General features: G+C 39.1%; 2 protein-coding genes across 3 annotated transcripts in view; both read left to right on the top strand.

The window, feature by feature from the left end:
* LOC106749676 (heat shock factor 2-binding protein-like) overlaps nt 1-2,084 on the top strand; it is a 4,888-nt gene extending 2,804 nt beyond the window's left edge. The window contains exons 3-4 of the mRNA XM_014629358.1: nt 540-805; nt 1,751-2,084. Coding sequence (XP_014484844.1) covers nt 540-805; nt 1,751-2,084 — 600 coding nt within the window. The remainder of the gene's footprint in view (nt 1-539; nt 806-1,750) is intronic.
* A 6,335-nt stretch (nt 2,085-8,419) lies between these two features.
* The window catches only part of LOC106749679 (monocarboxylate transporter 3), a 53,432-nt gene continuing 45,157 nt past the window's right edge, over nt 8,420-16,694 (top strand). Inside the window, exon 1 of one of the 2 annotated variants that reach the window (XM_014629362.1) lies at nt 8,420-8,565. In XM_014629362.1, the coding sequence (XP_014484848.1) occupies nt 8,467-8,565 (99 nt within the window). In that variant the 5' untranslated portion in view covers nt 8,420-8,466. The remainder of the gene's footprint in view (nt 8,566-16,694) is intronic. The other variant, XM_014629361.1, reaches the window with a different exon arrangement.

The raw sequence follows: 16,694 nt of genomic DNA, 5'->3' as shown, positions 1-16,694 counted from the left end.
GTGACCTTCACGTGATCTTCAAACGACTATCCAAGGTCAAACCAATGACACCATCTTATGTGCCCTTCGAAGTCACAAAACTCTTGTCTGAAACATTTTTCTTTAAAATGTCGCGTTTACGAAAAAATCGGGTGAGACGGGTGGTCTGGGACACCCTGTATATATATATATATAAATATATATGTATATGTATATATATTTATTTATATATATATATATATATTTATTTATTTATTTATTTATTTATTTATTTATTTATTTATGTATTTATTTATTTATTTATTTATTTATTTATATTCTTATGTATTATTAATATTTTTTTTTAATATTCTGAGAACATTTTTATAATATGCTAAGAATATTAAATAAAATAGACATATCAACATCAATAGAACGTTCCTATAATATTAAAAAGTATTATATAACATTCTTAGAATATTATAAGAATATTATTTTAATATTGAATAATATTCATATAATATTCTAGGAATATTACACGCATGTAGGATATGTGTTAACAATGTGCCACGGTTTTGTAGCTTCAGAGCAAACTAGGAGAATTCTTGTCGATAGTGGACGGAACTTTCAGCGCGTTTGTTAACACTTACAAGATATCACTGCCGCCGACCAACAATGTCGAATACAAGTTCATAATAGGACTCCTCGGCATCGTCACAAACTTATCCGCGAGTCCGGAGGGCCGTGAGTTTTTAATTACGAATTTCAGCGGCAGGGAATTCGTGCGGAAAATAATTCAACTGATTTCCGAATTGCCGTCAGATTCTGGGTCGTCACCTCTGAAAAGGTGCATACATACATTTACATATATTGTCCCGTTATATTTTCACAGTTGTATCTATTCGCAGTTATTCCAGGTCGTACATTAGAAATACACAGTGTTTGCCAATATCTTGATAAAATTATCTAAATAATCATCCAGATGAATAAATAAGTCATCTTTATCTAAATGGAAAAATATAAAATATATTCATCTTCATCTTAGATTTAAAAAAACATGTTATCTCATCCAAAAATGATCTGAAATGATGTTATAGTCCATATTTTGAACTCACTTTTCGATCAAATGAATGAAATAATATGGACTTATGCGTCAAGCTCGAATCAGACTAAAGATTGGAGATTAGATTTCAACGAATTAACAAATTTTGGTTTTATCTCCTTTGAGACAAAGTATACTTGTCTCACTCTAACTTATTGCACTAGTTCAGCAATGCAACTAAAAAGAACAGAACTATTTATTTCAATTGATCAATCCACTTTAAGCCTGTATCAAACTATCGGTTGTGAGTGAGCAGTTAATAATTCTTGGCCTTTTTTGTTAGATTCTTAAATTTAAATTGATTACGTTGAAGAATTACTTAACCGTTGTGCAATTTTATGATCTGCATAATTTTTATTATAAATTCTTATAAAGTCCCTCTTGAAAATTATATCATCTAAACAATTATCTAGATAAGTAGCGCTACTTATCTTACCATTTATATAGATAAATCAAAAGCAAAATCATCATCTCGTCTGAGATGAATTTTTTGAGTTTTCATCTCATCTTCATCTAGATGAATCGGAAATCATTTAAGGCAAACATTGGACCTACATATGTATTAATTCGATTATTTGTAATATAAATTAGCGGGACAATCTTTTGTGAATCTTTCCGCTTCTTTGATACAAAGTCCCACAAGACACCTTGCGTGCATCGACAATCGTCTCGAGTGCAATTGCATTACAGATTGATGCTAATGGTTCTGTACAACGTGAGCGTGAACAAGACCGGCTTGCAGTACCTGCTGGAATCACGAGTGGGGGACTCGTTGAGTCATTGTTTACGAGACAAATCGACCGTGGAAGAGATGCAACTGCTTTGTCTTCGCGTTCTGCAGTCTGTCACTTATGACCTCACGGAACCGAGATACATTCAAGATCTCAATGCAGCCATCCCAATCGATATGATAGAGACCATAGCGTGCTCGAAGCGGGACAATTTGAGCGATATTGCGAAACAAGTTATTGAACATCTACGAAACTACGAACAAAATTGCAAAGTGACGTCCCAAGACGTGTGATCGATTTGAATGCATTCTTCTCGAGTGTGTTTGCGCGTCAAACGTTTGAAGACGTGAGAAAAATATATGCGTTGGTACTATTGAAGTACTTCCCTCGTGCCTGTACCAGAGACCCGGACCGGACCGGAAATCGTACCGAAATTTTATAAAGCCTACAGAACCGAAAATCGGAACCGTTATATTTTTTTCGAAAGGATACGTCCATGAAATGATACTTTTGATCAATTGAGCACGTATGTGAAATATAAGAATTTTCCTTTAATTTAATAATCAATAAATAGTCGTCAAGTTAACGTGACAAAGTCGAAAGATAGGCTAAAAATCAATGTTGTCGTATTAATTTTACGATTATTTATTAACTGTTAAAGCAAGAGAAAAGTTTTTGTGGAATATTTTACAAATGTAATCGATCGATCACACAAGTGTCGTTTCATGGATATAACCTTTCATTTCAATATATTTCTCAAGAAAATTGGGTTTGGATATACGTTTCCCTGCTTCTGACATTATCAATCAAGACAACCGCAGCGAGTTACCAGGAGTCTTGAATTCCGATTAATCTAATCTCGATTCGATTTTATACGAATGTTCGCGAGGAATTGCATCGAATGCTATTCAGTGCCCTACTCCGTGTTGAACTTTTAGGCAAGTTTCACTTCGCTATCATGACAGACAATAATAGACTATTGCTAGACTACATACTATCCTTGGAACGCATGTTCATGGTTAGCAGGAGGGTTGTCGAATATCGATTTGCAAAGAGCAGGAATAAAATGAAAACGATCATTCGCAGGATGGAGTGCACATATAATGGCGAGTCAATGTTATAAAAGTTATTATATGCTCTTGCGATATCGACACTAACAATGATGATTAAATTATATGACAACAGTGAAGCAGTTGGTCGCTTAGACATAAAGAAATAAATATTGTATGAATAACGAAACCGGGAAATTGAATTTCGTTGCATTTGCAACGAAAGCTGCAGTTACGATTTCCACGCTGAAAGAAGGATTTAGTAATATATAATAAAATTTAGCAACTGTTGCTAAATAATTCGGTGAAATATTGCGGGCCAAACGTTCGACAACGGTTACGAAATAATTTGATTAGATGAAGCGAATATATAGTTTTAAGAATGAAGATTTAATTGCTTAAACCATACATTTAGATTGTTAAATTAAACTTAATTAATACCATTGTTAAATTAAACGTAATTAATTAATACCAAATCTTGACGCATAGTCCGTAAAGAAAATTGTTTTAGGTAATTATCGCCATTTTACTAAAAAAATTTTTCGTTCTATGTAAATTACTTTAAGATAACTTAATATTTTTACTTTATTTTGATGATATTTTTTTCACTTCATATGTAAAGAAATCCTCCGTAGTTTCAATCTCGTAGCGGTCACTCCATCCAACTTACTGACTGCGATTCTGTGTTGTTTTGTGCTTTAGTTCAAACAGAAACCGACAAGTCCTACAAACTCTCGTTATGTCTTTGTATCTCGTGTTTAAAATGTGTTCTTGTATGGAGAAAGAGAAAGAGAGTAAAAAGTGAGTGAGAGAGAGCGGTCGAGAGAGAGAAGAGAAAGGGAGAGAAAAAGGAGAGAGAGCGGTCGAGAGAGAGAGAGAGAGAGAGAGAGAGAGAGATAATCATAAATATTTACTAATAGCCACCAAATATTTCATAAGAATGGAATTGAATGATATCGTAATACTTCAATAACAGATTTGGAATTGAATGATATCGTAATACTACAATAACAGATGTTAATTAAATATTTGGTAGCTATTTTATTTAGTTGATTCAACTCTGAATAAATAAATAAATAAGTCGTAATAAATAAAAAAGTCGTTCATACATTGCAGGCCAACTAAATACTTGGTAATTAATATTAAATTTCATAACAGTTACCAAATATATTCTGTCGAAATCTCTAACTAAATGCATTTAGTAAGTATTACTAGTCTACTTTTTTTCAGTGTACCGTCGCATTCTGAATTTACCAGTCCGACGATTAATGCGCTCGTGATTTTCCGAGCTATTCTTCGTAACTGCTTATTCACGAGGGGCAACGAGACACGTCAGTTGCACTGACCTGAACGGTTATATCGAGGTAACGACCGGCCGCTCCAAATAAAAGTTTGCGTGTGTTTCCATAGATGTTCGATAATACTGCGCGCGATACGATCGCGCGCAATTACCGTAATTTAAATATTTTATAAGTGAACCTATCCATGCGAGATAGCGCGAATATCCTTTTTCGTGTAGATTTACGTTTAGAATGTAAATTTTCTCAAATAATGCGCGCGAGTATCGCAAGAGCGCACTCGTTAAAAATGTACAAGAGAGAAAGTTACTAAAGATAACTGGTTTCCCACACAGCAACATTGAACAGAAATCTCACTGAAATTATAGTCGTTTGCAATGACTCAACTATATTTTCTTCCGGTTTTAACCCCAAAAATAGTAGCAATATTTCTGCCAAGAAACCTCACTCAAATTGCCGTTCGGAACCGACGTTAAAACTGTAGGTCCTATATATTTGTGTATAATTTGCGTGCGCACCATAATTATATGCGTGTGAGGATCGGACAATGTTGAAAAGATGTTACAAAACCAATATCATCATTAAAAAGTAGTAATATGCATGTGAGGTTATTATTACTGACATTATAGTACAACACTCACGTACTTACTTACTAGAAAAGTGGTTATTTTGACTATAATTCTTTTACTTGTGCAATTATAGTTACAAATACCAAAAGTTTTTTCTCAGTAAAACGAAACGTGTTATATTTTTTAATGAATTTCTATACAACAAGTATCTTTGTCTCGCGCTTTATGCAGCTGATTTCCAAGAGAACTAACACTCCTAATTTCCCTGTGACGTACGATTATGCGGCAAGTAGTATATGCAGGGACGTACCCAGGATATCAAGAATCCTGCACGAAAGAGAAAGATTGGTCGAAATAACATGACAACGAACGAAAGAAACAAAATTTTTACTTCTAAAAATCAAATTTGTCCTATAAAAGTCAAAAATTTGGTTTCCTTCGTTCATTGTCGTGCTAATTCCACCGATCTTTTTTCTGTATATAGCATTCTCAACGTCCTAGATACATATCTGCGTGTACTAAGAGATTAATCTGATTTATAAGAACTAGAAATTCTGTCTCTCCTTCAATCAAAACCAGTGTTTGCCTTAGATAATTTCAGACTCATCTAGATGAAAATGAGATGAAAATTCGAAAAGTTTGTCTTAGATGAGATAAAACGATTTTGATTTATATAGATGAAAGATAAGTAGCACTATTTATCTAGATATTTTTTAGATGATATTACTTTCAAGAGAGACTTTATAAGAATTTATAATAAAAATTATTTATAATAAAAATCATAAAATTGCACAACGGTTAAGTAATTCGTCAATGTAATCACTCTAAATTTAAGGGTCTAACAAAAAGACCAATAATTATTGACTATTCACTTACAGTCGATAGTTTGATACGGGTTTAAAGTCGATTGATCAATTGAAACAAATGGTCTGTTCTTTTTAGTTGTACTGATGCAATAATAAATAGAGTGAGATAGATATATTTTATCTCACTCTAACTTCTTGCACCAGTTCATCAGTGCAGGTAAAAAGAGGGCAGTTAAAACAGACCAAAGGAGACAAAACCAAAATTTGTTCATTCATTGAAATCTAACCTCCAATCCTTAGTCTGATACGGGCTTGACGCATAGGTCCATATTATCTCATTCATTTGATCGAAAAGTGAGTTCAGAATATGGACCGTAACATTATTTCATATAATCTTTAGATGAGATAACATGTATTTTTTTCTAAGATGAAGATGAATATATTTTATATTTCTTCCATTTAGATAAAGATACGGATAATCTATTTATTTATCTGTATGATTATTTAAATAATTTTATCTAGATACTGGCAAATGATCAAAACACATTCGGACTATTCATTGTCACGTTAATTTTATCAATCTTTCTTCTCCGTATTCACAACGTTTCATCGACGTAAGTCAACCAGATGCAACATTCTCCATCGATCTATATCTACACGGAGAAAGAAGATCGGTTGAATTCACGTGGTAATGAATGAACCGAGTGCGTTTTCGTTAAAGAAAACCGAATTTCTAATTCTTACGAATCGAATTTGGCTGAGCCAAAAATTGTTCTTTTTTCTACTATATATATATATATATATATATATATAAAACTTAAGTCAATAGTCAATAAAAGTTCAATAAGGAAACAAGTTTAAAGAACCGGAACCTAAAAAAGACCGTAATTTAAACGGTACCGGTACTTTCATTGTCCAGAAAACCGGAACCGGAATCCTTATTAATTGTTTTAGTCGACCGGAACCGGAATAATATTTCCGTTCGATCCGGGTCCCTGAATAAGACCAAAGAAAACTACAATTTCTATCGATGAATTCTCTTCCACGCCGAGAGAGCAGATACTCTCTCGAGCAACGCGCCCCGACGTACGTTCGAGGTGGGTGTCACTCGAAGTACCGGCCGGCTTCTCTAAGGGCGAATTCCGCGGACGCATTTTTCTTAAGGATCTGCCCATCGACGCTCCTGGCGCTCCGTCGTCGAATATCGACCCGGTGCGAGTGAGCGGGCGTGCGCGCGGCACACACGGAGCTCTCGCGCGTCGGAGAGCGCGGCGTCGCTCCGCTTCGCCGCGTCCGGGCGCGCTCGACGCGCTAGAGCGGCGGTGGCAGGCGCACGCGTCGGGACGTCGCTCCACGTCCGGCGTCGCGCGCATACAAGCAGCCCTCACGGAGGAGAGAGCAGCTCGGCGAGCGAGCAGGCAGGACCTGGGGAAGGCGACGGCCGGGCGCTGCCGTTTTATTGATCCCGAGGCGCGGGGCTACCCACCCGCCGCCGCGGGAGAGAAACTCTTCTCTCCGGCGAGGAGGATCGTTCTCTCTCTCTCTCTGTTCGTCCCTTTTCCCCGACGTCGGAAAACGGCGACCAACTCGGCCTCCACGGCCTCTGTTATTCCCTCGAAAGTACCGTGGAATTTCTTTCTCTCCCGAGCGTCTCGCCAGCCTTCACCTCCTGCGTGTCTGACGGTCTCGGGAGCCAGCAGGTGTGGGTGTGCGTCGTCGTCGTTTCGGGACGGCCAACGCGGTGTCGGTACCAACGCGCCTGGTAGCGGTCGCCTTCGGGAACAGCGCAGGCCGATCGATCACCGTGAGATAACCGCACCGAAGGCAGTGTGAACCAGTGACCCGAGGACCACCGGGGAAAAGTTTCTCGTCGGATCCGTGCCGGTGGTGATGGTGATGTCGCAACGTGGTGATTCGAATCTCGAGCGACTGTCCTTAGCCGCGCGTGATATCCGCGAGGGATACACGGGGAGCCTGTAACGCGAGAAGAGAGGAAGAGAAAGAGAGAGAGAGGGGGGCAAGGAAACACGGTAACTCCGGAAGAAATCGTTCTGCGAGAGGCGAGTGACAGGGTAAGCCAGTCCGGAAGACGATCGGTGGTCATATGTTTCACACATTGTCGTCAAGAGAAGTCAGCGTCGGCGCGTTCACGGGTTACCGAAGTGCGTCAACTCGATGCTCAACCCGTTGGCCCAGATATCTCCTTCGCGCGACGTCGTGTCGTCGTGGAAATAGTGGTGACGAAGAGGTCACCACCAGCGAGGTCCACCTCGGATTTCCGCGACGATGGTAACGGTAACGTGGTGGTGTGTAACGAGAACCAACGGGGCAACGAGATCACTGGAACCTTCAGGTCGCAACTCGGTGCCGCGTCGATATTTTAAGCTCGAAGTACCCTCCCGAGTTCGCCGGCCGAGCACCGGACGGTGGTAACCGGGAAGGGCGATTCTCGAGCGGGCACGAAGGGGGAATCCCGCGGAATCTCGTGGAATCGATTGTCTTCCGCCGCCACTTTTCGACGGAACTCACCTGGTCGGAAGAGCCGATCGCGAAGCGGTCACCGAGACCCGGAGGACTCTTCGCGCGTTCACCCCGAAATAAGATCGCCCGAGTGGGCGCGCGCTGTGTCATCACGAAGTACAAGGAAACGAACGACGGGGAGAAGATCGGGCGACGTCAAAGGAAAGCCGGGGGAGATACGAGGGATACCGCTGACGTACGGGAAAGCGGAAATCGCGGGCTCCCTCGCGCGCCAATGGACGTAGACGTGGCTGAGGAAGCTGCGATCGAGCGGCTACCGTGACTCCCGGGATCCCGGGATCGGCGCCGATGGGGGCCTCGTGAGGGCTCACACTCGTTGCTTGTTGTGTCAATCGTACGAGGACTCGGTCGGTCGAGCCGCTCGAGAGGTGCCGGCGCTTTCGGAGCGGAAGCCGGACGACGTCGCTGAGAAATGGGACCGGCCAGCAGTCGCGAGCAGATCGGCGAGCAGATCGGCGACGACGACGGCCTGCAGATCCACCCAAAGACGGCGATTGTGGCGAACAACGTCGTGAGTACCCTTCGTGTACTATTCCGTTCCGCTTTCCTTCAGGCTGACCTTCATCAACCTGCGATCGACCCTTCGATACGGCCGCTGTCACGTATACGTGATTTCATGCCGCAAACGGCTGTCGTCTTAAGAGAAACATTTCTCGATAACAATAATTTATGGAACGCAATAATAATAGTTATTAAATTATATATAACATACTATGAAAATTTATTAAATTATATATAACATACTATGAAAATAATAAGTATTCTAAGTAGAAAAACGGCACGAATTAATGCAACCCCTTAATATAACTATTATTAAATAATATAAAACTATTAATAAATAATAGTTAAATAATATAACTATTATTAAATAATAGTTATATTAAGGGGTTGCATTAATTCGTGCCATTTTTCTACTTGGAATACTTATTATTTTCATAGTATGTTACAATCGGACATCATTCAAAGTAACTGCCATCGCTTTCGACTACTTTTTGCCATCTTTCTGGTAAAAGCTGGATCCTTCGTCGAAAGAAGGATCTGTCTTTTGAGACGATCAAATCATCGAACCATTTTCGAAGTTCCTCGAGATTGGCAAAGTGCACGTTTTCGAGGGCGTGTTATCCGGACCGGAACAGGTGAAAATCGGAAGATGCAAGATCAAGGGAATAGGGTGCAGGTTAGGTGCAGAAGAACTTCTCATTCCAGATCTATCAGTGTTTTTTAACCGTTCTTGTCACGTATAATCTAGCGTTGTCATGTTGGACGATCACTTTCCGCCTATTACTAGCTATTACTAGCTATTACTGGCTAGTAGCCGCCTCGAAACGGTTGATTCGCCGACTCCGAGAGCTATTGACAATTCTTTGAGCGTCTGTGCCAGATTTTCATCCAACAACTCCTGCAGTTTTTCGTCGTCAAATTTTTTCGGCTGCCCTGAGCGTTTTTTGTCTTCAACTTCAATATCACCTTCCTTGAAACGTTACATCCATTTTCTACACGTTCTTTCCGAAGGAGGAGCTTCGCCATAAGTGTCCAGAGCGTTTTTTTTTTTCAAGTCAAAGTAATGAAGAAGCGCATGTCGGAAAAATTTATCGCGTTCCATATTCATTTCGCTCTTTACTTGTACACAGAAACGACCTTTGTTGACTGGATGTTGTTTACAAATGACGACATTTATAACCACCAAAACCTGATGGCGGCATGAACTAAAGCAACATCCAGAGTTATTTGTTGACAGCAGCACGAATTAATGCAATCCCCTAATATAATAATTTATTATAACAGGTAATAATAATTTATTGGAACGGCAGTGTGGTCTAGTGGTAGAGCGCCAGACTCGTAGTGCGGAGAAGAACCCGCGTTCAAGTCCACCTGATTACTGGAATTTTATTCCAAGCTGCGCTCTCCATATACTGAATAAAAGAGTTGGGGAACTCGTGTATGGAAAACTGGGCTCCATCTTTCGGAAAAGAGACGTTAAGCCGTTGGTCTACGCACAGTCGGTAACCACTGTGTGAAGCCTCACGTTTAAAAAAAAAGAAACATCCGCCAACACGCAAACGCGGCATTATAATGCCTTCCAAGTAAAATTGAAAGAAGTTATGTCCAGTAATGGACGAAACAGGCTAATAAGGAATAGTTTACAATTGTAATTTTATAGGAATCATACGTACATATACATACATAGAGTGTCTCAAAAGAGTGGGCTGGCTACATGTACAGTCTGTTCCACAAGAGCGTACGGGTTGTTTCTTCTAAAATAACATAAAATTGTTAAAAATTTGATTTGGATCTATTAACCCTTATCGGACGCTAGCTTTTTATGCGTGATTCTCACTAGGTTGTAGCTGGTTTCGGTAAATATGCGAACTTGTCACCTCCTGCGTGACGGACGACCGCAGTGACGAAGTATTGTTGTCACGTGAAAGGTGACTTACGACCGATAAGGGTTAATAAATTCAATAAACTAAAATGCGTTTACTTAGTAAGTTGTCCAATCTCCTTTGTTATCAAGTATGGCCTGGCAGCGTCGGAGTATGCTTTCCACGAGATTTTCAGTCATTGTCTCAGCAAGAGATCTCCAGATTTTCCGTATATGACGAACGAGTTGCTTTAAATGAAAAACTTTCTTTTCCCTGAGTTTGACCTTCACGATTGCCTACATGTTTTCGTTCGGATTGGCATCAGGCGACTGGGAAGGCTAATCCATTGTAGTGATGCCATTTTCAGGTTTCCACTCCGTACACACACGACTTCGGTGTTTTGGGTCGTTGTCCTATTGAAACACCCATGAACTATTATTATCTGAGCCAAATCATCTTTGAACAGACTTCAATAAATACTTATAATAAATCATATTCATTTTCTGTGCATTCAGATTGTCCGTAAAGAGATATAAGGTACCAAATCCCTGTTTACAGAAAGATTCCCACACACGTACTTTGACTGGGTGTTTTACTGTACGTTGAACAACGGGATCGTGACGAGTCAATCACGCATACTTTCTGGGAATCCAGACCCAAAAAGATGATTCATCGGTGAAGAATACATTGGCAAAATTACGGTCAATATTAGACTTCGCTCACTCCAGCCGTTTTTCGACGTGTTTCTCGCTCAAAAAAGATTTTAACTTTGTGGATCGTGAATCTCTTTCCACCGAGCCATTTTTTCAAGTTTGAAAACGGGAAGAAGCCGCATGGGGCCAAATCCAGGGAGTACAGCGGAGGCGGCAGCAATTCGTAGCACAATTCAACCAATTTAGCTGTGGCGACTGCGGAGGAGTGAGTCGGTGTATTGTCGTAGTGGAATAACATTTCTTTTTCACCAAATGAGGCCGTTTTTTCTTCAATTCAACATCGAATCAACCCATAATAAATCCCGAATAAATCAGCATAGTACTGCCCCGTGATAGTTTTTCCCTTCTCCAAGTAGTCAATAAAGATCATGCCTTACGCATCCTAAAAACAGTGGCCATCACCTTTCCGGCCGGTGGGACCGTCTTGGCCTTCTTCGGAGCACGTTCGTCGGGTGAAGTCCACTGTTTTGACTGTTCCTTGGTTTCCGGTATGTAGTGATGAATGTTTTTTCAACCATGTTTCATCAACAGTTACGACTCGACGCAGAAACTCCAGCGGATTGCGCTTAAATAGCTCCAAACACTGCTTCGAAATTGATAGCCGCATCCGTTTGTTGTCCACCGTGAGCAATCGCGGCATCCATCGGGCCGACAGCTTTTTCATTCTCAAGTTATTATGCAAAATATTGAATGTCGTTCCGTACGACACGCCTACGGATTCTGCTACTTCACGCACTTTCATTCGGCGATCAGCGAAAGTCGTGGACCTCTTCAACGATTTCCTCAATAACTACGTCTGCCGGGCGGCCTGGGCGCTCCTTATCAAAAACAGATGAACGACCACGTTTAAATTCGTTGAACCAATACCTGACGGTTGTCATAAATGGTGAAGGTTTCCCATAGACGGCATCCAACTTCGTTTTTATTTCTTCGCATGTTTTTCCATCCAAAAATAAAAAGTGAATCATAGATCGATATTGCTCCTTTTCCAAAAAACTTTTTCGAAAAATGCCAAACACGGTCACTACGAATTGTTGTCAAATCAAAACTATCGCATGAATCATTCTGAAATTTTGTATGATGTCGTTTGAAAGATGGTAGTACACGATAGTATTGCTAAACTGCATCAGCAACACCGCCTGTCTGCAAACACGGGTACTTATTGATTTGCCCTCGGAATATGATCCACTATTATATCTACTAATCCTAAACGTAAAAAATCGTGGATAGGTCCAGGCCAACCATCGATATTGACTCCAAAACGCAACATCCACGTGGAATTAAGGTTTTGTGTGTGCATTGGTGGGATATGAAAGGCATCGTATATTATGAGCTTCTGAAACCGAGTCAAACCGAATCTGCTGTTGAGCGTTATCAGCAGTAATTCATTTGAACCGTGCTTTGCGCTAGAAACGTCCAATAATAGCTCAAAGAAAACGCAAAGTGATTTTATTGCACGACAATACTCAACTACACGTTGCGAAAGCAGTTAAAGATACGTTATCGGCACTTCAGTGGGAAGTCTTACCACACGCCACGTATTCACCAGTGCTCTTTCAGACTGTACTCCTTCAGATTATCACTTATTTCGATCGATGCAGCTCAGCCTTGACGACTTCAAAATATATAAAGATAAATGGATTGCTTCGAAGAACGAACATTTTTTTATTGCAGAATTCACTTATTGCTAGAAACGTGGAAAAAAATTATAGTTAACGATGGAAAATATTGTAAATAAAACATAATTTAACGATGGAAAATATTTTGAAGAAAATATAATTTAACGTATCTCTAAAATAAACATATATTTTTGCAAAAATCCCTAAAAATTAACCGGCACACCTAATAATTTTAACACTACTTTGATTCAGCGAGAGATATACATTGAATCGACGTCAAATTGATGTCAAATTGACGTCAAATCGATGTTAAAACGATTGAAATTACATCGAATCGATGTCGATTTGATAAATCATTTCTCGCTGAGAAATATTAATACTATTATAATTCAAACATTGAACGTATTAATATAAATGGCGTCCAGTAACTAAAAAATGACCGATATATGAAATATGTTTGTGTGCTACCTGAATATATAATAATGCATCTTACGATATTTTTTGAACTCTTTGGGATATCCTTCGGGCATCGTTTAAAATATCCGATCGTAAGATACCCCGTAGGTGGACATTTGTGCATTTGCTGGATGTCCAATAGATATCTTGAGATCATACAATGAGATGATCATCTTAGGATATCCTACGATTATTGCGATATCCCAAAATGATATCTGTAGGACATCTTTCGAATAAAGATTATCTAAGCAGTAAGCAGTTTTAATATTGAATGCATTCAATGAAATAACATAGTAACTGTTATTTTGACTAATCAGTCGATAGTTATATTACGTGCTTGAATTAATTCTCGCTGTTTTTTGCTACAAAAATTCATGTTATTTCAAAAGAACGATACATTATATCTTATTCAAAGTATTGTCTTTCGGAAGCTACAACCTTTTCCCACTTTTCGGGTAACACATGGATTCCACGGTAGAAAAATTCAGGTTCCTTCGAGGCGATCCAATCATCGAGCCATTTTTTGATATCTTTGAAAGAACTGAAGTGCTGCTCAGAAAGGCCATGCTGCATCGACCGAAACAAATGGCAATCTGAGGAAGCAACGTCTGATAAATAAGGCGGATGGAGTAAGACGTCCCATCCAAGTGCCTCCAAGATTTCCTTCACTAGTGTTGCAACATGTAGTCTAGCATCGTCATGGAGAATAATTTTGTCATGTCTTTTAGTGTATTGCGGACGTTTTTCTTTAAGTACTCGATTCAAATTGAGCAATTGTCGTCGGTAGCGTTCAGCATTGATGGTTTGACTCGGTTGCAGCAGCTCATAATACACTTACACTACATCAACTTGATCTCACCAAATGCATAGCATGACCTTCTTTCCATGAATATCCTGTTTTGACGTTGATGTTGATGGTTCGCCGGGACGCACACATGATTTCTTGCGATTAAGATTGTCGTAACGAATCTATGTTTCATCGCTAGTCACAATTCGATGCAAAAACGACTTCCGTTTTTGTCTTTGAGCAATTCATAAATGGTTAAACGTTCCGCAATGTCTCTTTCTCTCAATTCATATGGGACTCAGTTTCCTAGCTTCTGGATCATTCTCATTGCTTTTAAACGTTTGCTAACGGTTTGACTCATCGACATTTAGTGTTTCCGGCAACTCTTTGAGCGTCTGACATAAATCTTCTTCCAGTAATACTTCCAATTCTCCATCTACAAATTTTTTCAGCTGACCAGGCGCTCTTTGCCATTCACGTCAAAATCGTTGTCTTTGAATCGTCTGAACCAATCTCTGCAAGTTGCTGCAGATAGAGCATGCTCCCAGCAGATTTCTTGAGATGAAAGCAGAAAAGTAATGCTTCCTGTAAATGTTCTTTTTTTGCTAAGAAACAACTTCAATAAAAAATTATGTTCTTTGCATTACGATCTAATGTCACACACTGATTATTAAAACCTATTGACAGTACTTTCATATATATCAACAGTCATTTTGGTCTATGTTGAAATAGCACAACTACTGACCTCTATTAGTCAACAGCGAGAATTAATTCAAGCACCTAATAATAGTTATAAGATGGCAGGTGTGAAAATATCATTAGTATATTCGCGGTACTTTTTCCTCTAAATCAGTGCCAGAGAGAAAATGGATTTTTCGAGTCACGTAGTTTGTTTGAAACAGCTCGTTGTGTTAATAAAAAGCGAAACGGTGGAAAATTCATTTCTTTTCTAACACTGATCTGAAGTGTATTTTTTTCAATATCCAATGCAAGGTGCATTTCCGAATACCTGCAGATGTATTATCAGTTTTCCTACAGTTGTGATATCCATACAGCGAATATCCTCCAATTTTGTGGCAAATACACAGTCTCTTCCTTAATACTATGGTTTTTACAATCTTTATCTGTGAATAGGCGGAAAATAACATTAATATTTTGTTGCGGCAACCATATCTGATTAAATAATATCCGTAGTATTTTCTTCGCGAGCATAATTAATTTGTATATAAATTCGCCATTATATAAAACTGAAAATCGTGTAATTTAGTATTTTCTGTAAATACAGAATAGATGACGCCGACTATATCTCCCTTTTTGCGAATTTTTTCTTCTTTTCTTTGTTTTTTTTTTATTTCATTCGAGAATGTTCATTACATATGAAAATGATGTGGATGATGGGGTAGTGTACTGAATGGACATATGCGAGATGAATATATTCTACGCGCAAATAGTGTCCACGTCCAGTCAGGGAAGCGTCGGCAACGTCGGTGAGATCATCTGATTCTTACAAATACGTGAATCTACGAGCAATATCATTAAGATAACGCTATCGCGGTTGGCACAGCACTTAGCGCGTTAGAAAAAAAATGATGGCATTACCAGTGTTTGATAATAATAATAATGAAAATAATAATATCGAGCGTTCAAGTAGATCGTGCGATTGCGCATTGGTAAAGGTCACAGGGCAAAGCTCGTGATTATCTTCCAGCATTTTTTATCGCCGAATGAAATTTCCATTGTTCCCTCGAAATTATCGCATCAATAATCGTCGTCATTGACCCGGCCGCTCTTCCAACACATTATTCCTCAACGACTAACTGCCTCGTAAATTTTCTATCGAGATTCCCTCGAGGAAAACGTGACCACCTCGTCATATCTCTTTCGTAACGAGTCGCTCAATTGTCAACATTAATCCGCATATTCATACTTTGCATTGGCCGGGGGAATCCATATTAATGAAATTCTCTGGTACTTCATATACAGAATGTCCCAAACTAATCTCGGTTCTCAACATTATTAACAAAATATAGCATATTGTCGATTATTCTATAATTTATTATTATTTAAGGATACTGTAAATGATTTAGATTTACTCGCTACTTTTTGAAAAAAATGGAGAGAAATAAAAAAAAATTTAAGAATCGAAGTAAGCACATCAAATGTTTTATTATGACAATATTTCTAATAAATGAAGATATCAATTAAAAAACGCTGTTTGCCTATTTTACCTAAAATAAGATATTTAAAGGTTCATAAAGAATAATTACAAGGGTGGATCAAATATAAACGAACCTTTTGCAAAAAACCATATATTTTTCAAATTCAATTCTAATTTACATTTTTCTTATTTTTCTATATAGTCCCCTATCTTATCTATACACTTCCTCCAACGGTCTGGTAATTTTTTAATCCCGGTATCATAAAAAATTCGCGAACGTGTATGAAACCAATTGCACACGAACTGCTGCACCTCCTCGTTCGTTGTGAAGCGCTGTCCACCAAGGGCTTCTTTGAGTGGTCCAAACATATGGAAATCACATGGTGACAGGTCTGGGCTGTAGGGTGGATGTTCTAAGACAGCTCAGTGCATATCGGCCAATTTTTGTTGTGTTACTGTTGTGGTGTGGGGTCTGGCGTTGTCATGGAGAAGCAACATACTTCTGATTGGAACGCCGCGCCTTTTTGACCGATAGGCAGCTCTA

This window comes from Dinoponera quadriceps, unplaced genomic scaffold (assembly GCF_001313825.1).
Source record: "Dinoponera quadriceps isolate SergipeBrazil2010 unplaced genomic scaffold, ASM131382v1 scaffold3789, whole genome shotgun sequence".
Taxonomy (NCBI): Eukaryota; Metazoa; Arthropoda; class Insecta; order Hymenoptera; family Formicidae; genus Dinoponera; species Dinoponera quadriceps.
Note: the sequence above shows the minus strand (reverse complement) of the source record. Positions and strands in the feature narration are given on the sequence as shown.